Genomic DNA, 25,980 nt, shown 5'->3' with positions numbered 1-25,980 from the left:
GTGCCCACGATTTAGAATATTTTGGTGAGGCTTGAGAAAGTTTCATACTGTTCGCGGGGTTCTCAAGGCAAGAATACTGAAGTGGTTTGCCATTCCCTTCTCCAGTGGACCACATTCTGTCAGACCTCTCCACCATGACCCGTCTGTCTTGGGTGGCCCCACATGGCATGGCTTAGTTTCACTGAGTTAGACAAGGCTGTGGTCCGTGTGATCAGATTGGCCTGTTGTCTGTGATTGTGGTTTCAGTCTGTGTGCCCTCGGATGCCCTCTCTCAGTGCCTACCTCTTACTTGGGTTTCTCTTCCCTTGGACGTGAGGCAGCTCCTTTTGGCTGTTCCAGCAAAGCGGAGCCACTGCTCCTTACGTCAGACGTGGGGTAGCTTCTCTTGGCTGCCGCCCCTGAGCTTGGACGTGGGGTAGCTCCTCTCTGCCGCCGCCCCCGGCCTCAGGCCTGGGGTAGCTCCTCTCGGCCACCACCAAGAATCAAGATTGCCAGGAGAAATATCAATAACCTCAGATATGCAGATGACACCACCCTTATGGCAGAAAGTAAAGAAGAACTAAGGAGCCTCCTGATGAAAGTGAAAGAGGAGAGTGAAAAAGTTGGCGTAAAGCTCAACATCCAGAAAACTAAGATCATGACATCTGTTCCTATCACTTCATAGCAAATAGATGGGGAAAGAGTGGAAACAGTGGCTGACTTTATTTTTCTGGGCTCCAAAATCACTGCACATGGTGACTGCAGCCATGAAATTAAAAGACCCTTACACCTTGGATGGAAAGTTATGACCAACCTAGATAGCATATTCAAAAGCAGAGATATTACTTTGCTAACAAAGCTCTATCTAGTCAAGGCTGTGGTTTTTCCAGTGGTCATGTATGGATGTGAGAGTTGGACTGTGAAGAAGGCTGATCGCCGAAGAATTGATGCTTTTGAACTGTGGTGTTGGAGAAGACTTTTGAGACTCCTGTGGACTGCAAGGAGATCCAACCAGTTCATCCTAAAGGAGATGAGTCCTGGGTGTTCATTGGAAGGACTGATGTTAAAGCTGAAAATCCAATACTTTGGCCACCTGATGCGAAGAGTTGACTCATTTGAAAAGACCCTGATGCTGGGAAAGATTGAGGGCAGGGGGAGAAGGGGATGACAGAGGATAAGGTGGTTGGATGGCATCACCAACTCAATGGACATGGGGTTGGGTGGACTCTGGATGTTGGTGATGGACAGGGAGGCCTGGCATACTGCGGTTCATGGGGTCGCAAAGAGTTGGACACGACTGAGTGAACTGAACTGAACTGAGAAAGTTTCAGTCCTCCCCCTTCAAAGATTTTTGATGCGTCCTTTTGAGGATGTACTTCACTGCCGATGGGAAATCACTTTTCATCACTTTTCCCAATCCATCATTCCTGGATTTAAAATTCAAGTGTTACTTTCTATAGTACCCAAATTTTTGTGATTCTTTTGAGAGAAAAGGAAGTAATTATGTAGTACAGCGCTCTCAAACTGGTGAAGGGCCCTTTTTTTTCTTTTAAATTTCCAATCCATTATGGATAGATACTTCTGTAAAATACAATAAAAAATGAATTTCTGGAAAAAGCATGCAAAATGCTAGCCCTAGTTTTCTGTTACATTCAAACATATATAACTACACTGTTGAAGTGCCCTAAGTATAGTCTCTCAGATTCTGTTTATATCTCCTATGGATTAGTGGCAAGAATTTGTGCGCTGGTAATGGTTCTTGGACGAGTCCTCCTCAGAACAGATCAGGAGAAGCGCTGAGACAGTGTGCAGTGCTGCAGTGTTAGTTTTCCCCTTAATCTACACAGTCATTCAAAGGAGTAGGAGGTTTTAATGAGTTATGGATTGCAGATTTTTTAAAAAGAGGTAATTTATACACTGTAAAAGCTTTATTACTTCTTAAGTTCTGAAAGGGTAATTGTTCAAAATTTGCTTTTTGAATAGTTGCTGCTTTACACAGTGCTGAAGTAAAAGTGACTTCTTGGTACCAGTAAGACTTGGTACCAGTAAGATTTTCTTTAACTTTCCAGTTATTTTTCTTCAGTTCTTAAAACTATAAAAACAAGCATGTTTTGAACATGAAAGGAAAAGTTATACCACTTAACACCACAAGATGTCACTTATGTAAAAATAAAGTTGTATTTTAATACTCAAAAGCTGAAAAGCTACAGGTAAGTAGATAAATGAAGAACTAGGTAAATTAAAAAAGCAGTATTTGGATTGGTTTTTGGTACAATCAATGAAAATATTACTAATTCAGCATTGTTTTGAATCAACTCTTGATGTTTCACACAAAGAATTTCTTTTTGTTCCTTATTTAGATTTTTCAAAATTATAAAACTAAATTCTTAAGATTAATATAGTAATACATGTTAATTGACCATATTTGAATCTATATAGTGAAGGAGGTACACCTAAAATGGCTCAGTACAAGTGAACATATCTTGAGAGTAAACGAGGTGTTTTTGTATTAACTTTCCCATATCTTTACTGTTTTGGTGACAAGCAAAGAAGAATTTGGGTAGAGATATGTAATTTATATCAGAATTTTCAATGGGTCTTTATGACATATCTGAGAAGTTGAATATTACATCAGGTTGAAGCAGTGCCTAGGAGTTTTCTTGTTTCTTTTCTCTGAACCTCAAAGTTATTAGCTTTCTCCCCATGTTAACACTGAAGATATTTATATTTGTTATTGAAGACCATCTTTTCTGTTAACCATGAAGAGCAAAACCTTTGACTTTAATATCGGGTCCCTGTTTTCTTATTTTTAGTTTAAGAGAGCGGGTCAGGACATGAAGGTGTTTGGGAACGGAACTGTAGCATAAGGAACAAACCAAGTTTTCATTAGGCCGTGAATAAGATTACACCTGGAGTTGGAGGTTGGAATGTCCTGAAAATTGACACTTCATTATTCTTCATTGCTCATTTTTCTCTCCAGATAACACTTGTAGAGAAGATTGGTAGAATACTCTTGGGGAAAAAAGGGATCAGACATGAGAAAATGAAATTTTTTTTTTTGACATGTACGTGTGTGGTCACTCTTTCTGTTTACTTATCTAATTACTTTACCTTTTTTCAAGTTCTTATTTACAAAAAGTGTTTAAAGGTTTCTTTTAGGTTTTTTAAAAAAATATAAAAGCCTACATGGTCAGTAAGTAAAATAGGAAAATAGCAAAAAGTAGAAGGGGGAAAAAACCTGATTTGTGGGTCCTGCCGCAAAAAATTTCAACAAAAGGAATTTTTGTTCCTTTTCAGTTAACAGTGCAGTGTGAAAGAACAGGGAGTTTTAAGAAGGAATTCTGAGTTCATTGCAGTGAGCAATTGGAGTATTTTATATTTGGTTGTTATATATCCTCAGATGTAGTTCTTATATGTCACTTTCTTACTATTTGTATGTTTTCTAGCTATATTTTTAATTAGAGAAAAGTAGTTATTGTGATTATTTATTGTGTCTTGCTAGTGGTCACCATTGTATTTAATTTTATGAGCTGCTTGGAAAGGAAGAGTAACTTTTTCATAATAAATCTCATTGCCTTTATTTATTTTTCCTGCAATGACAGTTTGTAACATTTAACTCCGGAGAAGGCAATGGCACCCCACTCCAGTACTCTTGCCTGGAAAATCCCATGGACGGAGGAGCCTGGTAGGCTGCAATCCATGGGGTCGCTAGGAGTCGGACACAACTGAGTGACTTCACTTTCACACATTGGAGAAGGAAATGGCAGCCCACTCCAGTGTTCTTGCCTGGAGAATCCCAGGGACACAGGAGCCTGGTGGGCTGCCGTCTATGGGGTCACACAGAGTCGGACACGACTGAAGCGACTTAGCATAGCATAGCAACATTTAACTCCAGTATTAGTTTGCTAGGACTGCCATAACAAAATACTACAGACTCAGTGGCCTAATCACAAATTTATTTCCCCAGATCCTGGAGGCTAGAAATTGCAAATCAGAGTTTTGGCAGATTTGGTTTCCGCTGAAGCCTCTCTCCCCGGCTTGCAGATGGCCACCTACTTGCTGTGCCCTCACATGGTCATCTTTTGGGCTTTGTGAATCAGTCCTAATCTGCTCTTCTTATAAAAATCACTTATATTGGATGAGGGCCCACCCATGTTGACCTATTTTAATTAACCTCTTCAATGATTCTTCAAATACATTCATATTCTGTGATATTGAGGGTTGGGATTTTAACATAGGAATTTTGGAAGGGACACAATTCAGCTCATAATAACACATGATCAATCATTTATTCTTGGTATGTGCTTACTGCCTGTATTAGGCCTAAATTTGTAAAATGTAAAGTACTTTTGTCAAGGATGTCTATTTAGAGGAGTTAAGGAGGCTCTTCTCACCTACTTTTAAGCTTAAGCTGAGATCAGAGAGCTTCTGATCTCAGAAGCTCCGTTTGGGTCCGCACATGCGTGTGAGCACCTTGAACTGTATTGCATGAAGCTGTGTGGAGTAAATTTTTAAAATCTCTTTTCTGGAGAGTTTGTTGTAGAAACTATTAAAAATTGCTAATCATAAACTGATAACGAGTACAAAGTGATTAGTTATAGTTTGTAATACTACAATCTTTATAGTCATTTAAGAGGATTTTTCAGTGCTGTCCTAAAATAAGGTTCAGTGATTTAAATTCTTGAGTAAGATTGAGACTTAAGTGTGATACTCTTAATTTCAGAGTATGTATAATGGTGGCTTATCAGATCCTTAATAATGTATTTCTCAGAAACAGATGTCTTTTAATCTTTTGGAGTATTTATATCTTATTCACACATGTGAATAAAACGCTACAAAAACTTTTTAATATCATTTTAATGGAGGTATAATTCTCATACACCAAATTACCCAATTTTAGATTACAATTAGATGGGTTTTCAGAGAAGGCAATGGCACCCCACTCCAGTACTCTTGCCTGGGAAATCCCATGGACGGAGGAGCCTGGTAGGCTACAGTCCATGGGGCCGCTAAGAGTCAGACACGACTGAGCGAGTTCACTTTCACTTCTCGCTTTCATGCATTGGAGAAGGAAATGGCAGCCCACTCCAGTGTTCTTGCCTGGAGAATCCTGGGAACAGAGGAGCCTGCTGGGTTTCTGTCTATGGGGTCGCACAGAGTCGGACACGACTGATGCGACTTAGCAGCAGTAGTCGCAGATGGCTTTTTGACAGATGTATACACCTGTGAAATCACTACCACAGTTAAGAAGATACACAACATTTCCATCTTCTTATGGAAGGAATTTCTAATGTCCCTTTGTCCATTTCTCCTTCTACCTATGAATCCACTACCTTGGTTCTGTCCCTACAGACTGCATTTTCTAGAACTTTAAATTAATTCAATTATGGTCTTTTGTGTCTGGTGTCTTTCAGTCACATAATAATTTTGAGACTTCATCCATATTATTGCATGTATCAGTGGTTGGTTCTTTTTCCTTCATGAGTAATATTCCAGTGTATGGCTAAATCCCATTTTGCTGATGGACATTTAGATTGTTTCTGGTTTTTTTGCTATGGATAAAGCTGCTGTGAATATTCTTAAAGTTATTCTGTAGAATGTTTTTCTTTCTCTGAAAGTGGAATGACTGGATCACATAGTAGGTTTATGTTTAAATTTGGAAGGAACTCCCAATTTTCTAAAGTGATTGTACTCTTTTACATTCCTACCAGCAGTGTATGAGAGTTCTAGTTGCTCCGTAGCCTTGGCAATATTTGTTATTGTCATTGTCTTAATTTCATCTATTCTCATGGATGTGTAATGGTTTCTCATTAAATTTGCATTTTTGATAGTTAATGACCTTAAGTATTTAACAGTTTTCCTAATCTTTTTGTGTGTGTGTGTGTGAAATGCCTGTTCAGGTTTTTTTGACCATTTAAAAAAATTGGTGTGCCATCTTATAAGTGAGTTATAATTGTTATATAACTTTTTTATAATTAAATTTCTGATTTTGAAATAATTGTAGATTCATATACAGGTATAAAAAGTAATACAGAGAGATTCTGTGTACCCTTTACCCAGTTTCCTTCAATGATAAACTATAGTACAACATCACAGCCAAGATGTTGACATTGACATACTTCATGAGTCTTGTTCTGATTTTCCTACTTTTATTTGTACTTAACTTGTAGATGTCTTTGTTAGGGTAGTGTTCTATTCCATTTAACCACTTTGATATTATTTTGTAGGGTTAGATGAGAAACATGTACTTAATTACAAGTAAGAAAATAATTTGGTAGTAATGTACATCATGTTATTAAAATTACATGTTTTAATGCCTGTGCCATATAAAATCTAAATATGCAATTTTTCTTTTGTGTGTAGAAATGAAGATCTAAAGCAAATGTTAGAGAGCAACAAAGATTCTGCTAAATTGGATGCTATGAAACGGATTGTTGGGGTAGGTAAAATAATTAGATCATTTTGACTTTTGAATAAATGACAAGTAGTGATATGCTAAAAATATATATTGTAGAATATGTTAACTACCAAATCAAGCATTCCCATCTACCCTTTATTATTAGAATTTCCTGTCTAAAATGTTTTGGAAGAAGTAATGAAGTAACAAAATTCAGAAACTTGAGTTCTAATTCTGTCTTTTCTGTTTCTCAAATATTTCTTTTGTCAAATAGAGAGTGCTAATCACCTTGAAGAGAAAGTAAGATTATATACTACAATATTTTGACTTCCTACAAAGAGGGATACTAATGAGCTAAAGGATATTTTTTTGGTCATTCTATGACCTAAAAATTGTGAGCATGCTTTCTTCTGATCTTCAAATTTCTTTACTACTAATACAAATGGTTTATTCAGTTTATCAGCATAGAACTTCTAATGAATATTAAGAGATGTAAAAACATTCTCTACTTTTCTGTTGTAATGCAAAATTCAGATAGTAGTCTAAAATATTATTATGTAAGGGGTTCTACTGTCAGAATTAAAAATATAATGCAATTTCTGATTATATAATGTTTAAGAATATTTTTGCAATTTGTGTGGGTCTTGCCCTTTTTTTTTTTGATTGTTTGTACTGACAGTGAAAAAAACTGGCTTAATTGAGTGACTATCTGATGCTAAAGAGTCTGCTTGTCTCAGTGGAATTAAATTTGTCAGACCTTGTCTTTCTTACTACTACTTTGCTTTTTTCACCACCATTGCTGATTTTGTTTTCCAGAACTTTTTGTATCAGGTCAAAATGTAGTAAATTCACGTAATTGCAAAAATAAACTCTACTGTAGTAGGGTGTAAACACAGCTGAAACAGTACTGTTTTCCAGCAGACAGTGCCACCATATGAGAGTCTGAAATCTCCATTCTAAAATCCAAATCCCATTTACGAAGGATGATTATAGATATGAATTTACTGTGTTCAAAAGTTTGTTGTTGTGAAAACCCAATATGTAAAAGTCAAGGACTAATTATACCTGTAGAACTTGCTTGATTCTTTTATTTAGATTTATGTCATTTGGTAATGGAGGCAAAGGTTGAAGAGTTTTTGGTAAATTTTTCATTTGTTCATGTTAAACCAAGGCTTCCCTAGTGGCTCGGCAGATAAAGAATCCACCTGCAATGCAGAAGACATAGGAGATACAGGTTTGGTCCCTGGGGTCAGGAAGATTCCCTGAAGTTCGTAATGGCAACCCAATCCAGTATTCTTGCCTGAAAACTCCCATGGACAGAGGAACTTGGCAGACTTCAGTCTGTGGGGCCACAAATAGTTGGACACGACTGAGTGACTGAGCACACACGCAATGTTATACCATATAATAATAGCGTTTGTGGAGAGGTAGTTCTTTGCTTTACATGGCTTTGGGATTTGAATTTCAGTCACCACAGTTTAGTTAAATAACACCAGTCTCCTCACAATAGGTTTATATTTCAGTTATCATGGTACATTGACTTAGTAATTGCATACTGTTTCATCATTAACTCTCCAGTCCTCAACTCACTATATATATAACAAATATGCGTATGTCATGTCACTTCTTTCAAAGTTATTTTTAGCAGTTGGTCACTGTGTGTGTTGCTCAGCTTGTGTACAGACTGCAAAGCATGCAGTAGTGATCCCTCCTTGTTTACCAGTGAGAAGCCCACTTGACATTTTACCAAAATGAATGATTAAAAGAAGAATTTGATCAACAAAGATAAAAATGCAGGAAGGAAATGAAAAGTGATAACACTAGAAATGAAATTCAGGTAGAATGTAACTGGAATTGTGGAGAAGTTGGTGACTGTGGGCATGCTGATGCCGCCACTTTTGGAGAGACTCTAAATCCTGCCGGGGAAATGCCATGGACAGAGGAGCCTGGCGGGCTGTTACAGTCCATGGGATTGCAGAGTCAGGCATGACTGAGCATGCACAGACGTGTAGCTAGAGGCAATTCAGTAAGGTAGGCTTTTCAACATAAATGAGGAAAATGGTTGTGATGAAAAGGCTGAAGATATGCCAGAGGAAGTGATGCTGCCAAAATCTTCACATTAGAGGAACTCTAGGAGATAATTCACCACATTAGAAGTACCAATGACACAACCTTGGAAGCTGATCCAGACTTAGAATTAATTTACCAAGGAATATACAAGATGCTTGCATGCACGCATGCTCAGTAGCTTCAGCTGTGTCTAACTCTTTGCCACCCCACTTTAGCCCACCAGGCTCCTCTGACCATGGCATTCTCCAGGCAAGAATACTGGAGTGGGTTGCCATGCCCTCCTGCAGGGGATTTTCCCAACCCAGGAATTGAATCCAAGTCTCTTATGTCTCTTTCATTGGAGGGCACATTCTTTACCACTAGCACTACGTGGGAAGCCCTAAAGACGCTTGCTTGATACTTCAAATGATGAGAATAAGGCAGGTCCATTCAGACTACTCCTGATCAGTTAATTCTCAATGACTCTGATGTTTTATGGTACAGTATATTAAATAAATGTTAATTTTATCATTTTTCATTTTCCTACCTATATTTTTCTGACAGTAATAAGAGAGTATTAAATGTTTTTTACAAAATTCTTATAAGTTACAGATCCAGTTGTCAAGATTGCTTTACATTGGTTTCAGCTTGCAGACCTGCAGGATACAGTCCTGCAGTGCCATATAAAGCAGGCAGTACTCTTAATTATTTCACTGAATTTTGGTTTTACATCCCTCTAAGGTAAATTATTTCACTAAGTCTGAGGATGCTATTGAAATTCCTAAATATGAAAATGATATATTTGGTAGTTTTTTTCTATATTCCTGTTTCAAACTGATAAATAAAATGGATATTCTCAACAATCTAGACTACTTGAGTGTTATAAATGTAATTTGCATGTAAATAGACATCATAAAGAAGTATAAATATAACTATGGTAGTAGTTAGTCTGGTAGTTACAGACTTTCTCTTATTAGGAAGTTTATATAAATATAAATTTGGAACTTGATCAACAACTGTAGGAAAATGATTATTAATTAAAAATTATTCCTTCACTTTGTATACACTTTGTATAATGTCCTCAGGATTTATCCATATTGTTAAAAATGTCAGAATTTCTTCCTTTCTCATGGCTGAATAATATCCCATTTTATATACAACACAGACACATTTATGTATGTGTGTGTGTGTAAGAAAGATGTAAGGTATAGCTCACATTACCAGTTTACTTTACCAGCAGTGCACAGTGTTTCCCTTTATCCACATCCTCACAAACACCTGTTATGTCTTGTCTTTTTGTTCATAGCAGTTCTAAGAGGTTTGAGGTGGTAACCTCATTGTAGATTTGATGTACATTTCCTTGATAATGACTGATGTTGAACAACATCTTTTTCTTGTACCTGTTGGCACCTTTAATTTACAGAGTATTCTATGTCAATTATATCTCCATAGACCTGGAAAAAAATTATTAGACAAGTGACACAAATAGGTATTTGTAAATTTTCAAATAATATTGAGATATACAAAGTAAAAATTTCATCTTCCAGGTATACTTTAGGATTAAATTGTAAAGTTCTGTTAATTGTTTTTGGATTTTGATTAGGGTAATAGGAATTTGTGTATTTCCATCTCCACTCTTTTCCTGTCTTTCAGTAGCATTATATTCATATCTTATAGTTTCTAATCATAAGGAATCTTGAACATTCCTTGCTAGATTCGTTCTTACGTACTTTTCAGTTTCGTTTGCCATTATGAATGGTCCCTTTCGTTATATTTTCAAAATTAATTATTACTAGTGTATAGGAGAACAAATGACTTTTCTGTTCTTGTATTTGACCTTCTCAGTGAACTTTTCTTAAATCTGATAGTTTTTTGGTTTCTTTGCTTGATTTTTGTATAGTTAATTGCATTATCCAGAAGTTATGACAGATTTATTTTCAAATATTTTTATCTCTTACTCGTTTCTCTTCTCTCTTTGCATGAATTAAGTTACACTATGATGTTCAATAGTAGGCATGGTAGAAGACAACACTGTGTTGTTTCTGATTTTAATGGAAATATTTGTAATATTTTACTCTTGCGGAATTCAAGTGGATATATATCTATATATTTAAGTGAAGTTGTATTATAATTTTCATTTTGTCTTGTGTTGAGGGTTTTTTTATTAGATTCAGAGCATGAGTTATTATTTAAGCCATCTTGGCCTGCTCCTTTATTGCAAAGATCTCCCCTCTCATTTTTAGCCTTTATGTATAAGTCTGAGATCTCGTTTGCATTATTTCTTATGTATGATGTGAGATTAAGAGACGAATGTTTTTTTAACACATGTATATCTAATTTGCCTCCATTTTTATTAAATATTTCAATGTTTGTTATTAAAAAACTATCCTTTCCCAACCAAATTTCAACCTCAAATGACAATCAGTTTACTGTGTATTTGTGGACCCACTTCTGAACTCTCCTGGTTCATGGGTCTTTGTGGCCCTCAGTTTACCAATACCTCACCCTTGATTTCTGTAGCTTTAAAATAAAGTACTGGAAGTCTTCCTTAAAAAAAAAAAAAAGCTTTGTTTATGCTATATCCTTTGCATTTCCTTGTAAATTTTGAAAGGTTGTCAGTTTCTACAAAAAAAAACCTTCAGTTCAGTTCATTCAGTTCAGTCGCTCAGTTGTGTCCGACTCTTTGCGACCCCATGAATCGCAGCACACCAGGCTTCCCTGTCCATCACCAACTCCCGGAGTTCACTCAAACTCATGTCCATCGAGTTGGTGATGCCATCCAGCCATCTCATCCTCTGTCGTCCCCTTCTCTTCCTGCCCCCAATCCCTCCCAGCATCAGGGTCTTTTCCAATGAGTCAATGCTTTGCATGAGGTGGCCAAGTATTGGAGTTTCAGCTTTAGCATCAGTCCTTCCAGTGAACACCCAGGACTGATCTTACTGGGATTTATAATGAAATTTATTAAATCTGGGCTTTCCTAGTAGCTCAGCTGGTAAAGAATCTGCCTGCATTGCAGGAGACCTGGGTTTGATCCCTGGGTTGGGAAGATCCCCTGGAGAAGGGAAAGGCTACCCGCTCCAGTGTTCTGGCCTGAAGAATTCCATGGACTGTATAGTCTGTGAGATCGCAGAGAGTCAGATACGACTGCATTAAATCTATAGATCAATTGACTTTTGACATCATTTTGTCTTATGACCCATGATCGTAATTCTCTCTCTTGTTTCTGTTATTTTTAATTTCTATCAACACTATAGTATAGTTCTTAGTGTAAAATTTTAAGTTCTGTTTTTTTTTTTGTTAATAGTTATTCTAAATATTTTGTATCTTTGATTGCTATTAAATACTGTGTTTCAATTTTTTAAAATGGTAATGATATTTAATAAGATAAATTCAATGAACATAAGTAAATGTCTATAAATATAAGGTTTTCTTCATGGCACAACGCTACATCACATTCAGTTCAGTTCAGTTCAGTTGCTCAGTCATGTTTGACTCTTTGCAACCCCATGGACTGCAGTATGCCAGGCTTACCTGTCCATCACCAACTCGCGGAGCTTACTCAAACTCATGTCCACTGAGTCAGTGATGCCATCTCTGACATCAACCATTTCATACTCTGTCGTCCCCGTCTCCTCCTGCCCTCAATCTTTCCCAGCATCAGGGTCTTTTATAATGAGTGAGTTCTTCGCATCAGGTGTCCAAAGTATTCGAGAGTTTCACCTTTAGCATCAGTCCTTCCAATGAATATTCAGGACTGATTTCCTTTAGGATGGACTGGTTGGATCTCCTTGCAGTCCAAGGGACTCTCAAGAGTCTTCTCCAACACCACCATTCAAAAGCATCAATTCTTCGGCGCTCAGCTTTCCTTTATGGTCCAACTCTCACATCCATTCATGACTACTGGAAAAACCAAAGCTTTGACTAGATGGACCTTTGTTGGCAAAGTAATCTCTCTGCTTTTTAATATGCTTTCTAGGTTGGTCATAACTTTTCTTCCAAGGAACAAGTGTCTTTTAATTTCATGGCTGTAGTCACCATCTGCAGTGATTTTGGAGCCCCCCAAGATAGTCTGTCACTGTTTCCCCATCTATTTGCCATGAAGTGATGGGACCAGATGCCATGATCTTAATTTTCTGAATGTTGAGTTTTAAGCCAACTTTTTTACTCTCCTCTTTCACTTTCATCAAGAGGCTCTTTAGTTCTTTGCTTTCTGCCTTAACTGTAGTGTCAGAAGTAGATATAAAGCAGAAGTAGTATTTTTTATGGAACTCTCTGCATATCTGAGGTTATTGATATTTCTCCCAGCAATCTTGATTCCAGCTTGTGCTTCATCCAGCCCAGTGTTTCTCATGATGTACTCTTCTATAAGTTAAATAAGCAGGGTGACAGTGTACAGCCTTGATGTACTCCTTTCCCAATTTGGAACCAGTCTGTTGTTCCATGTCCTGTTCGAACTGTTGCTTCTTGAGCTGCATACAGATTTATCAGGAGGCAGGTCAGATGGTCTGGTATTCCCATTTCTTGAAGAATTTAACACAGTTTGTTGTGATCCCCACAGTCAAAGGCTTGGCATAGGCAATAAAGCAGAAGTAGGTGTTTTTCTGGAGCTTTCGCTTTTTTGATGATCCGTATTAATTTACAGTAATTTAACTATTCTCATTTGGCAGTAATGTCATACAAGTGAATTTACTGATGACTAGGAAAATTAAAAAGTAAACCCAAGGCCACTTAATCAAGAGTCATAGCAACAAAGAAACCCTAGGAATGAAGGTCAAGGCAGTAGGTTGCAGCTGGCCATATATGATACTATTTGCCCAGTTTTCATTTAGGAATTTGTTACAACAAATAAAAGGACTTCCCTTGTGTCTCAGACGGTTAAGAATATGACTGCAATGCAGGAGACCTGGTTCGATCCCTGGGTCAGGAAGATCCCCTGGAGAAGGGAAAGGCTACCCACTCCAGTATTCTTGCCTGGCAATTCCATGGACACAGGAGCCTGGCGAGTTACAGTCCATGGGGTTACAAAGAGTCAGACACAACTGAACGACTAACAACAAATAAAATAAGTTAATCTCTTGTTAGTAATTAGAAAAAATAAAATGACAGGTATTACCTATCACTTTCCTTTAACCATAAAATTAAAATATTTCTTGAGTGGTTAAAAGAAAAAAGGCCTTTAAAAAGAATATTAATTTTTCTTATATGTTCACAATAGAAACTCCATGTCCCGATTTAAAACACTAGCAGTAGTAGTAGTAGTAGTAGTAGTGTGTACTAGCTTAAGAAACACATTTGGACAGTACAGCTTTTGACATATTAACGTTCTATGGGGAAAGATATCTTTTAATTTTGTTTTAATATTAAACTAACAAAATTAAAAATTCAGTAAGGGCATGGGTTGGTCTGATTCAAGAAGTGCTTCCAAAATTAATTCACCTAGCTTCTTTTTGGAGAAATTGTTCATCACCACACATCTTTTCTAACTTAACTTTTGGAGAAGAAAATAGAAAATCAAAGCCGTAGCACAGTAGCTCTGTCAGATATTTCCCCTTGTATTTCACTCTTAAACTCGCAATTATTGGTTGCTAATTTTTTCTTTTATTATATAACTAGTAATTGTTTTTCTTGAAATTTTTTCCACTGTGTATTATAAAAATTATTTGTTTATCTTTACTTTTGTCCAGTTTTTAGTGTGATTTCTAGTTAGCACCATGTTTCTTTGTGGAAGCTTTAAAAATCATTTTTAAATGTTATGTTCATGTATATACATTTATGCATCATTTCAAAACATCTGTTGGGTAGAAGTAGTTTGCTAGAGGCCAATTAGTAGAGTATTATATTGGCTTCAAATTTTCTTTATTTTTTTAAATGTAATTTTCAATATTTACATTTCTCTACATAATTTAGATTTTATGAGCCCTGAATATGGGGTTTTATCACCTCATATAATTGTATACAGGGTAGTTTTAAGACCTTAGCTTTATAGTTAAAAACCTTTAAACATTTCTAAATTTTAATTTGCCAAAATTTTAAATGTTATATATTTGTTTTACATTACTTTCTGATATATATCAAAATGCTGGCAGTGCACATCTGACTATCTTTCATAGTCGGTAGCCCTGCAGTTCAACAACAGAATCTCGTGAGCAGTATCTATCAGCAAGAAACCATAATGATAGTCTCAGTTCATTTTATTATCTTTCTTTGGTAATACCTGAGGCTTATTTAGAATCGTGGGGAAATGTTTCCAATGGTTCATATGTTGAATAAAGTCTCATGTATGCCAAAGCATGCTTAGGGAAGAAAAACTACCTACTTCAAAATCTTGTGGTCACTTATTACACTGCAGGACTCAAGTTGAAACATACATATGTTATTTTTCTTAATATTTTTTAAAAATGTATGTCTAATGTTTAAAGCACATATTCATACTTTATCTTGGTTTGATGAAATGTGAACTAAGAATTTGAAATGTATTGCTTCATGTAGTGAACTTGTAATACGTTTTTTAGCTAAAATACTGATGAGTTGATTATTCCGAGTCCTTGAAGGAATGGAATATCTCAGTGTATCGAAATCTTTGATGTATTTTCTTTTACTAAGTGTTGGATGTTAAAGGTCTTTCTCAGATTAGTTTGCTTGTCTTTTTGGGATAATGAGCAAATCTGAACCTTCTTTTGATGGATAAAATTCTTCAAATTTCTAATTGGAGCTATTGATATAAATTATTTCCTTTTTTTTTAAATTTTATTTTATTTTTAAACTTTACATAATTGTATTAGTTTTGCCAAATATCAAAATGAATCCGCCACAGGTATACATGTGTTCCCCATCCTGAACCCTCCTCCCTCCTCCCGATATAAATTATTTCTTAGCCATACATGTTACATGGTATTCGGTTGGACTTTAACAGAAAGAAGGGGAAAAAATAAGATTATTTTAATTGATACAGAAAAAGCATTTGACAGAATTCAGCACCTTTTATGATAAATCACTCACCAAACTAGTAATAAAAAAACTACCTCCGTGTTTTAAAGTGTTTTAAAGAAAAGTTCACAACTAACTTCATACTCAGTGGTAAAAGACTAAAAGCTTTCCCTCTAAGATCAGGAACAAAACGAGACTGCCTACTTTCCCCACTTCTGTTCAGCATAGTAATGGAAGTTTTAGCCATGACAATTAGGCATGAAAAAGAAATAAAAGATATCCAAATTGGAAAAGAAGCAAAATTATCTTTGTTTGAAGACACCATGATTTTATATTTAGAAAACCTAAAGATGCCACAAAAAATCTTTTAGAACTAATAATCAAATTCAACAAAGTTGCAGGATAGAAAATTAACACATAAAAATTAGTTGTGTTTCCATACAGTAACAATCACCAGTCCTAAAAAGAAGTTATGAAGGCAGTCTTATTTATGGTAGTATACAAATGAATAAAATACTTAGGAATAGACTTACCCAAGGAAACAAAGTATTTGTACCTTGAAAACTAAAATGTTGCTAAAAGAAATTAAGACACAGATAAATGGAAAAATATCCCATGTTCATTGATTGGAATTCTTATTGAAATACCAATATCCCCAAAGTTATCTACATACTCAGTGCAATTCGTATCAAAATCCCAGGGATGTTTTTTCCAAAAGAAAAAAAAAAATCTGTACACACACACATGCACACACACACGCGTGCATATTTATTTATTTGACTGCATTGGGTCTTAGTTGCGTCATGTGGGATCTTCCATTACGACACATGGACTCTCTTTTGTGGTTTGCAGTTTAGTTGCTCCTCAGTATGTGGGATCTTAATTCCCTGGCCAGGGACAAACTCAAGTCCCCTTCATTGCACAGTGGATTCTTAACCACTAGACCGAAGTCCTTGGCCAAAACAGTCTTGAAAAAGAAGAATAAAGTTTAGAAGTCTCACACTTTCTGATTTCAAAACTTACTACAGAGCTACAGTAATCAAAATGTGTGGTACCAACACTGCTGTATTTAAAATGAATAACCAACAAGGTCCTACTGTATAGCACAGGGAGCTCTGCTCCAGTGTTACATGGCAGTCTGGATGGGAGGGGAGTTGGGAAGTGAATGTATACATGTATAGCTGAGTCTGTTTGCTGTCCACCTGAAATTATCACAGCATTGTTAATCAGCTATACTCCAATATAAAATAAAAAGTTTTTTTTAAAAAAGTCACTAGGTCTAGCCTGTATACAATAAGAGTAGTTAATGAGAGTGTGTATACTGTGGGTAGGGATGACTGGAAACTGTCTCAAGCTGCCTACCATAGAGTCTGAGAGGCTTTTAAATGATGTTTTTGATCATGTTATTATCCTTTTTAGTTGGTTAAAGTGTAGTAAAGAAAATGTAAGAAGTAAAAACAAAACAAAAACAACTGCTGTCTTTTGTGAACTGTAACATACTGTATAAAAAGGCAAGCTCCTGAATGCTCTCATTTGTGAGAGCTGAACGTGGTTAAGAGAGTAGATCTATCACCACAAAAAGAAACACAATTTTTTTATGGTGATAGATAGAGGTGCTACTAACCTTATTGTGGTACCAGTTTGCAGTATATACATGAGTCAAATCATCACATTATACACCTTGATCTTAGTTATGTCAGTATATCAATAAATCTGGAATTTTTTAAATAAAAAGGAAAAACTAACAAAAAGATGGGTAAATACCTAAATATTTCTCTTGTTCTATACCTCAGTAGTGAGAAATATTAAAGCCACTTATGATTGGATGGTAAGTTACTCTCAGTTTAGTTCACTTGCTCAGTCATGTCTGACTCTTTGTGACCCCATGGACTGTAGCACGCCAGGCCTCCCTGTCCATCACCAACTCTGGGAGCTTACTCAAACTCACGTCCATCGAGTCGTAATACCATCCAACCATCTCATCCTCTGTCATCCCCTTCTCCTCCCGTAAGTTACTCTAGGAAAAGGGATAGCCTGTGTCTACTTATTCCCCAGGTAATAGCTCATAGGTAAATAGTTTTCCAAAATATCTCAAGTTAATTACATCATGTAGAAATTTGTTGAAATTTCTGACATGGATATAGTGTCATATCTGGAATCAAAAATGTCTTGGATTGAATAGCAGAATCGATATGTCAGAAGTTGAAATCACTAGAAAGTAGTCAATTTGTTGAATAGAGATTAAAAAGAAGGGAACAAAACCTTGGGGTCTTATTGGATGGTAAAAAATATCCAATATATATGTCCATCTAACATTTTTTTAGGGCAGGAAAAATACTTGGAAGACATACTTGTTGAAAACTCCCCAAACTTGATGTATGACTTAAGTTTGTAAATAAAAGAAACTCCTTGAACCCCAATCAGGATAAAACTGAATGAAAACCATTCATAAACATATAGCAGTTAAACTGGAAATCAATAAAGAAAAAATTTAGAAAGTACTTGGGGAAAAAAATACATTGCATACAAGGGAACAGTAATTTGAACAACTCCATATCAACATCAAAACCATCAAGAACAAAACAAAACAAAACAAAATCAACATCAAAAACCATGGGAGCTAGAAGTCAGTGAAACATTTTTAAAGAAATTCTAGTATTTTGGATATATAAGGTTAAATAAAATATATTGTTAAATTTTAAAAAATGTGTGGTACCAGCTTAAAGGCAGACATATATATATAAATGTGTATATATTTATTTATATATATATACACACACATAGAGTGCCTTAAAAGAAAAACTTCATGTATGTGGCCACATTATTTTCAACAAGGGTGCAAGACCATTCAGTGGGGGTAGAATCTCCCCAAATAGTGTTTGGAAACTGAAAACCCACATGCAAGAGAATGAATTTAGACCCCCTACTTAATACCATATATAGAATAAGTTAAAAAATGAGTCAAAGACCTCAATGTAAGAGCTAAAACACAGGGTATGACATGAGATTTGTCAGAGGATTCTTGGATATGACATCAAAAGGTGAGCAAAAAGAAAAAATTGATCGTTTAGACTATATCAAAACGTAAAACTGTGCATCAAATGACACTGTCAACCATATGAGAAGGCAACCCACTGGAGAAAATATTTTTAATCATAGCTGATGTAGACTTTGCAGAATATATAAAGAACTCGTATAACCTAGTAACTTATAAAATATAAACTCTGAGATGACCGTAGAAGGTTTGACATACCTTGACTTACTTATCTATGTATCTGTAAACTGTGTTTGTGCATCTTTGTAATTATTTCATAATTTCTAGAAGAACCAATAAAAATTACACAAAAAGTTAATTGCCAAATAGTCAATATAAAAATAAAAATATGTTAGGTTATTGGATACCAAAAAAAATGTCTGAATCATGAGAGTAATGGCAGTCAGGACAAAACAAGCACAGGGAATAAGGAATGATGAATAAAGTGGTAGAGCTGAATCTAAGTGCATCAGTACTCATCTCATGTCACCAATGAAAAGAGACGGTCATATTGGATCAAAGTGTCAAGATGGAACCATATGTTCTCTAGGAAAAATCCACTCTTAATGTAAAGATAAAGAATAGAAAGATGGAAAAATATATACCATGCAAAAACTAACCAAAACACAAAAGAACAACTCCCACTCCTAACCCTGGCACTTTGGTTTCTCCTGCAGTGCTTTAACTTTCCATAGCGCTGTTATCCTCGCATTGTTTTTTGTCCCTCACCCCCATTAGAAGTAAGCTCAGATGGGTGAGGGGCTTCCCTGCTGACTGAGAGGTAAAGAATCTGCCTGCCATGCAGGAGATTCAGGTTCAATTCCTGGATCAGGGAGATCCCCTGGAAGAGGAAATGGCTACCCATTCCAGTATTCTTGCCTGCAAAATCCCATTAACAGAGGAGCCTGGCAGACCGCAGTCCACGGGGTCGCACAGAGACAGACACAATTGAGCACTTGTGAATAATCCAGTGGGTAAAGACTTTGTATTGTTCACGGTTTTACCCCCAAGGCCTAGAATAGTTCCTGGCATGTAATGTTCTCTTGGCGAATGTTTGTTGAATATATTTGACTCTCGGATTTTTTTTCTCCTTCATGTAGTAACATCTTTTTGAATAGCATTCTGTAGACTAAAGTTGGGGAAGCCTTGGAATAGGGTATCATAGAAGAGGATATCTGACTTAGGTAATTATTGAATGACTGAAAGAAGGGATCTTAGAGAACATGAATCCCTCTCTCCTTATTTTACAGATAAGAAAATTGTAAAAATCGCATAAAAATACTTTAGCTGCACCACTTTATGAACCTTCTTTAATCCTCAGAAGGTTTCACAAAACAAGAAATTTCACAGGTAAAGAAATAGAAAATGAAGATTAGCTTATAATAGAGTTTTCTAAAGCTGTCATGTAGAAAATCTTCTGAGAGATTATTAACTGAGATTAATATTGTTTAAAATGTCACATAGTATTTATAAAATGTTTTTGTAAATTTATAAAACTAAACACCTTATATCCTTTTATCCTTAGATATGGTATATAGCAAAAATCTTTGTAAAAAATTAGAAGTTAACGCAGGAGGGTGAATTGAATCTTGTTTTTTCTCTTAGAAAATATGGTGGTACACCTAACTTTAATGAGGAAAGGAAGAGGACCTCGTGAAGGGAGCTTTGAAGAAAATGGTTGGAGAAGTAGGGGAATCTATTTAAAAAAAAAAAAGGGAGAAAGAATGACTGTAGTTTGTTTAGAATAACATTTATTCTCCACCCCCACCCCACTGTAAATGTATTATATCTTTAATGTAAAAACTTGTTAGAGTACAAATATTTGAAAATGTTTATAATGCCATTAACCATAGAAATCTATTATAAATATTGTATGTCTTAAATTACTGTGTTTCTTCCCTAATATGTCTATGTATTTGTGTATTTATATTGATTCACAAGAGATTGTTCTTTGGTGCAGATAGTTGGGCTAAGTAAGATGACTCAAAAAGAGTTAAGCTTGTTAATTCTATAGCTTAACTTGTTTCTGTAGCTTATCTTCTAAATATTATATGTATGTAGAATTTATGTTTTGTTTTCAAATGACTAATTTTTTAAAAGTTTGAGCTCTTATATTCTACTTTTATTCCTCAGATGATTGCAAAAGGGAAAAATGCATCTGAACTATTTCCTGCTGTTGTGAAGAATGTGGCCAGTAAAAATATTGAGGTACTGTTTTGATTCATAATTTTCATGATTCCTTTTGTTGTGATAGAATCATATACTTTTCAGTTACTTTGAAATACAACATAAGGTATTTAAGTGTCACTAGATTTTTGATACAAATAAAATGTCCGTAATCTTAATAGGTGGAATTGAATATAAAGTAGACATAATCTTAGCTTGGAATTTTCCTGGAGAATGTGAAAAGTAAAATTGAGATTACTTCATCTTGGTTAAGGATGGTAACTTTCTAAGTATTCTTAGAAGCTAGTTTTGTTGAAGTTCTGCTCTTGGGACTTGATTTTAAAGTACTGTATGTCCAGGCCTAATCAGGGCAGAGACTGAATCCAGGTGTTAGGACTCCAAATCTAGTGCTTTTCCTGGAGCATCTTAGTTCTGGTAGACCCTTTCTCAGTGTAGCAGGAGGTGAGCAGAAGGCAGGATGTAGTGGGAGCCTTCAATTATTGGTCTCTCTGTATAACTGTCGAGAGATTGACAGAACTTTGAGGCCAAGGTAATTAATATTAGATCAGAAGGACTAATATGAGACTGATAGAGTTTTAAAGAAAAACAGAATGAGCCCATGTAGAAACTGTTGAGAAAGATGAGTAGGATTGAAAAGTTCAATGAAGAGAAATAGAGATTGATCTGAGCAAATGGTATGTTTTTTTGTTTTTGCTTTTTTAATTAATTTATTTATTTTTGGCTGTCCTAGTTCTTTGTTGCTCTGCATGGGCTTTCTCTAGTTGTGTTAGACAGGCTGTTCTCTAGTTGGGGTTTGTGGGCTTCTCATTGCAGTGGCTTTTCTTGTTGCAGAGCAGAGGCTGTAGGGCGCACGGGCTTCAGTATTACAGATGTGGTCGCAAGTTTAGTTGCCCTGTGACATGTGCAATCTTCCCAGACCAGAGACTGAACCTATGTCCCCTGCACTGGCAGGTGGATTCTTAGGCACTGTAGCACCAGGGGAGTTCCATCTCGGTTTTGTAATAGTGTTTATTTTGTTAACACTTGATGTATTTATTGATGTTGTTGAATTTGAGTGTACTATTATACCATTTCTTTTTTTTGGTTTCCTTTGTTGTTGTTTTTTTTTTTCTTTCTCTTCTTCTTTTCCTCTTTTTTAATGGAAGAAATGACAGTTAAATTTTTCTTGTTTTTATTTTTAACCCATACTTTGTATTTTTTTTTCTTAGTGTTGGCTGTATCCACTTAGCTTTTCACAGTCCAGTTATGTTTAATGTTGCACTTCTTCACATAAAGTATAGAAATCTTGCAACTGTATATATCCATATCCCTATTGTCTTTTAAGTTTTAGTTATTAACTTACCAGGTTTATATAAGTTAAAAACATCATAAGACAGTGAAGTTTTTCCTTTAAATACTTATGTGATATAAAGGAATTAAAAGAAAAAAAGAGAAAAAAGTGTTAATCATTTATTCAGATATTTATCATATCCAATGTTCTCTTTGAGTTCTAAGGATTCACATTTCTGTCAGTATCAAGATCATCCTGCCTGAAGAATTTCTGTTGGCTTTTTCTGTAGTGGAGGTCTGCTAGCAATGAATTCTCTTACTTTTATCTGAAAATGTTTGCATTTTGCCTTCATTCCTGAAGAATTGTTTCACTAGTTGTAGACTTCTGGGTTAATAGTTTGTTTTGTTTCAACACAAAGATGCTTTGAAGATTCTTTTGCTGTCCATACTTTCTTATGTAAAGTTTCTGATGACTGGATCATTGATCTTCCTGTATAATTTGTAATTTTCCTCTTGATGCTTTCATCTTTTGCTCTTTATCTTTGGCTTTGAGTAATCTGACTGTACTGTGCCTTGGTGTGATTTTATTCGTGTTCATTTGGTTGGTGTGTGTTGAGCACCTTAGTCCTGTAAGTTCCTGTCTTTGATCAAAAGGGGAAAATTTGGGGCGATTATTTCTTCAGGTAATATTTGCCCTCTTCTTTTTTCTCTTTCTGGTATTAAAATTGCATATATGTTATGTTGTTTAATTTTTATCTGAGAATATATGGAACTTCGTTGTTTTTTTTAGATTTTTTTCTTATTCTTTATATTATATAGTTCTTACTCATCTATTTTTGAGTTTGCTTACTCATTCTTCTGTTCACTCCATTTAATTAAGTGCATTCATTTTTACTTTAGAAATTAAGATATTAAAAGTATTAAAACTATTTTTTCATTTTAGAATTTCAGTTTATCCCTTTATATCCTTTGTTTCCTTGCTGCGATTTCCTATATCCTATATTAATGGAGAGTACATTTTCTTTTTCTTAAGAATAAGTGTAACACCAGCTCTAAAATCCTTGTCTGCTAGTTCCAGTATCATTTCCTCAGGCTTTTATTTGTTGATTTCCTTTTCTTGTGTGCTTATGTTCCATTGTTTTACTTTTCTTATGTTGGGTAATTTAGGTTGTTTCTTTTGAAATAATGAATATTAAATTATGTAGATTCTGCATCCTTTTATATTCTATAGGTGATGTTTTTGTTTTAGAAGGCAGTTATTTTGCCTAGATTCAGATTTCAAATTCTCTTGCATAGGCAGCAGCTTAATCTCATATGTTTTGTCTTTTGCTGAGCTGCTTTGAGTCTGTTCTGAGCTTCCATGGTTCAGAAATTAGTCAGAGATGTGGCTAGAGACTGCTTAAGAGCCCATCTCCGGGCTCTACTTTATGGATTCCCCTGTTGTTTTCAGTGGCCATGGTGTTGCTGTGTTCACTTTTGGGTTCTGTCAGAGAGACTGGTTTATCCATCAGTGCCTCCACCTGTACTTCATTGACTGTTCACTTAGCCTCAGCAGAAAACCATGGAAATGGGGACGTTAGTTCATGCAGCTCTTTTTCTTACCATCTTTGCACATACTCTCTATACCAGAAGAATCTGTTTGTTTCTGTTTCATTGCCAGGGACTTTAGTGCTTTTTGTATTATGTCTAGGTTTTTTAATTGTATGTGGGAGATTGTTCTGCTGGGGTTTTATTCCAAAATTACCACAAGTCCATATATCTATTAAAGAGATTTAAAAATGAGCTCCCCTTCCCATCCCCCAAAGTCTTTTATTTGTCCTTCTGTGTTTACCATTCATGTCCCTTTTGATTCCTTCATGTAAGTCCATGAATGACTGGATTTTTTTCCCTGAATGACTAGAGGAATTTCTTTAATGTTTTGTTTTGCTGCTGATGAGTTTTCTCAGCTTTTGTTTAAAAAAGTCTTTCTCTTCTTTTGTATACAATTTGAAAACATCTTTGCTGAGTAAAATGTATATTTCTGTGTTCTTTACTGTCTTTTTCTTTTAGTATTTAAAAAATATTTTATTGTTTTCTGACCTACACGGCTTCTTATGCCAAGTGTCTTGTCACTCTTCTCTCTCTGTGTAAGCTATCTTTTCTTTCCTCTGTTGATTTTAAGGTTTTTCTGTTTATCACTGGTTTTCAGTTTTACTGGGGTATACCTTGTCATATTTTTCTTCATGCTTATTCTGCTTGGGGTTTGTTGAGCTTCTAACTCGTGTGGGTTTATATTTTTTCTTAAAATTGATAAACATTTCAGACATTAGTTTTTCAAAAATATGTCTTTTCTGTCTTCGTTCCTTCTGGTATTTCAAGCAGACATACAGTACACTAATTGGTAGTGTTGCACAGGTCCCTTTTTCAGTCTTTTCTCCCTGTGCTTCACTTGAGAAGTGCTCAGGCTAACCCGTCTTGCCTTTTGTAGTGTCTAGCTGTTGTGACTCCCCTGCAGTATAGTTATCTTACCAGCTACTGTATTTTTCATTTCTACATGTTTAATGAGATCGTTTTTATATCTTCCAGTTATCGCTTCAGCATATTCATATTTTTGTCTACCTTGTTGGCCATATGGAGCATATCTATAATAGTTGTAACATCCCTCTGCTAGTTCTGTCATTTCTGTCGTTTTAAGTCTTTTTCTGGAGACTGATTTTTCTCACAGTTATGATTCATACTGTCCTGATTTTTGTTTAAATTGCGTTGAGTTTTCTTGTGATGCACAGTTAAGTTTATGTGGATCATTTGATTATTTCAAAGCATACTTGTTTTGGATATTTTATACTGTTTTATTTTAACTGCTTAGGTTCTCTGAGAAACAGTCAGTAGCTGTATCAGATCTCTGAGCTAGTCCACTAAATATGAATTTCTTACCACCTTATCCTTTCTTTTTTTTTTGTATTTTTAAATTTTTAATTGGAGGATACTTGTCAAAGCATACTTTCAATGTTTACTAAAAGATACAGAAACACCTTTAGGCTAGACTGATGTAGGCCCACTACTAAAGCAGTACCTTAGGATTCTGCTCAGTCATAGGTGTATTTATGAGATATTTTCTCTCTGGCTGGTGAGAACATGAGCTTTTCCTTGCTTTATGTGATCTTTGGTGTCTGTTGTGCTTGCTGCTTCCGTGTGTTTTTCTGGTCTGGCTTCAGATAGTTGCATCGTATGTGCAAGACCGTGCTAGCCCACAGTTTGATGTTGTTCCTCTCCAGAGTGCTTTCTTTATCTCTCTGAAGTTCCCTCCTCTTTGGTATTCTGCTTTGCAAACTCAGGCACCCTTGGCCTGTGTGAACTTTGATCACTGTCTCCTCAGCACAGTGAGGCACAGTGAGTTTTCTGGATTCTGTTTGAGTTGCTCCCTTGACTTTTTCCCCTTTCTCAGGCTTCACAGTCGGAGAAGGCAATGGCACCCCACTCCAGTACTCTTGCCTGGAAAATCCCATGGACGGAGGAGCCTGGTGGGCTGCAGTCCATGGGCTCGCGAAGAGTCGGACACAACTGAGCAACTTCCCTTTCACTTTTCACTTCTATGCATTAGAGAAGGAAATGGCAACCCACTCCAGTGTTCTTGCCTGGAGAATCCCAGGGACAGGGGAGCCTGGTGGGCTGCCGTCTTTGGGGTCGCACAGAGTCGGACACGACTGAAGCAACTTAGCAGCAGCAGCAGCAGGGTTCACAGTAATGTACTGCCTTGTGTCCAACATATGAAAACTTTTGTTTCACTTTATTCCCCCTGATTTTCTGTGTGGTTAAGGTAGGGAGGGTAAATAAGATCTCTCAGTTATTATTTCTAAGTTACAGCTTTATATCATAATCTGGAAATATTTTTAAAACCCTAAAATATGGAAAGTTATCAGTCAAATGAAAACATCACTCTCAAATTTTCCTACTTTCCATGAGGAATTTTCAATTTATAGCTGGTTTACATGCTTGAAAATTCTCTTTCTCTTTTCCATCCTTTATATCGAGTTCTGTGACGGGGTTTTACAGAATATATTAAGTAAACTGCATATCATTAGCAGTTTTATAGTCAGTACTTAATTACTTCTAGTTTGGAAAACAAGGCATTTTCTAATGAAAAATTTGGAACAAGAAA

At 35.8% G+C, this 25,980-nt stretch overlaps 1 protein-coding gene across 2 annotated transcripts in view; it reads left to right on the top strand.

Annotated features, from left to right (window-relative positions):
* The window catches only part of AP3B1 (adaptor related protein complex 3 subunit beta 1), a 235,789-nt gene that overhangs the window by 22,649 nt on the left and 187,160 nt on the right, over positions 1-25,980 (top strand). For both annotated transcript variants that reach the window (XM_027552928.1, XM_027552929.1), the window contains exons 2-3: positions 6,343-6,418; positions 20,520-20,594. In XM_027552928.1, the coding sequence (XP_027408729.1) occupies positions 6,343-6,418; positions 20,520-20,594 (151 nt within the window). The remainder of the gene's footprint in view (positions 1-6,342; positions 6,419-20,519; positions 20,595-25,980) is intronic.

The sequence above is a fragment of the Bos indicus x Bos taurus genome, chromosome 10, assembly GCF_003369695.1.
Source record: "Bos indicus x Bos taurus breed Angus x Brahman F1 hybrid chromosome 10, Bos_hybrid_MaternalHap_v2.0, whole genome shotgun sequence".
In the NCBI taxonomy this organism is placed as follows: domain Eukaryota; kingdom Metazoa; phylum Chordata; class Mammalia; order Artiodactyla; family Bovidae; genus Bos; species Bos indicus x Bos taurus.
The sequence above is the reverse complement of the archived record's forward strand: the minus strand, read 5'-3'. Positions and strand labels throughout refer to the sequence as shown.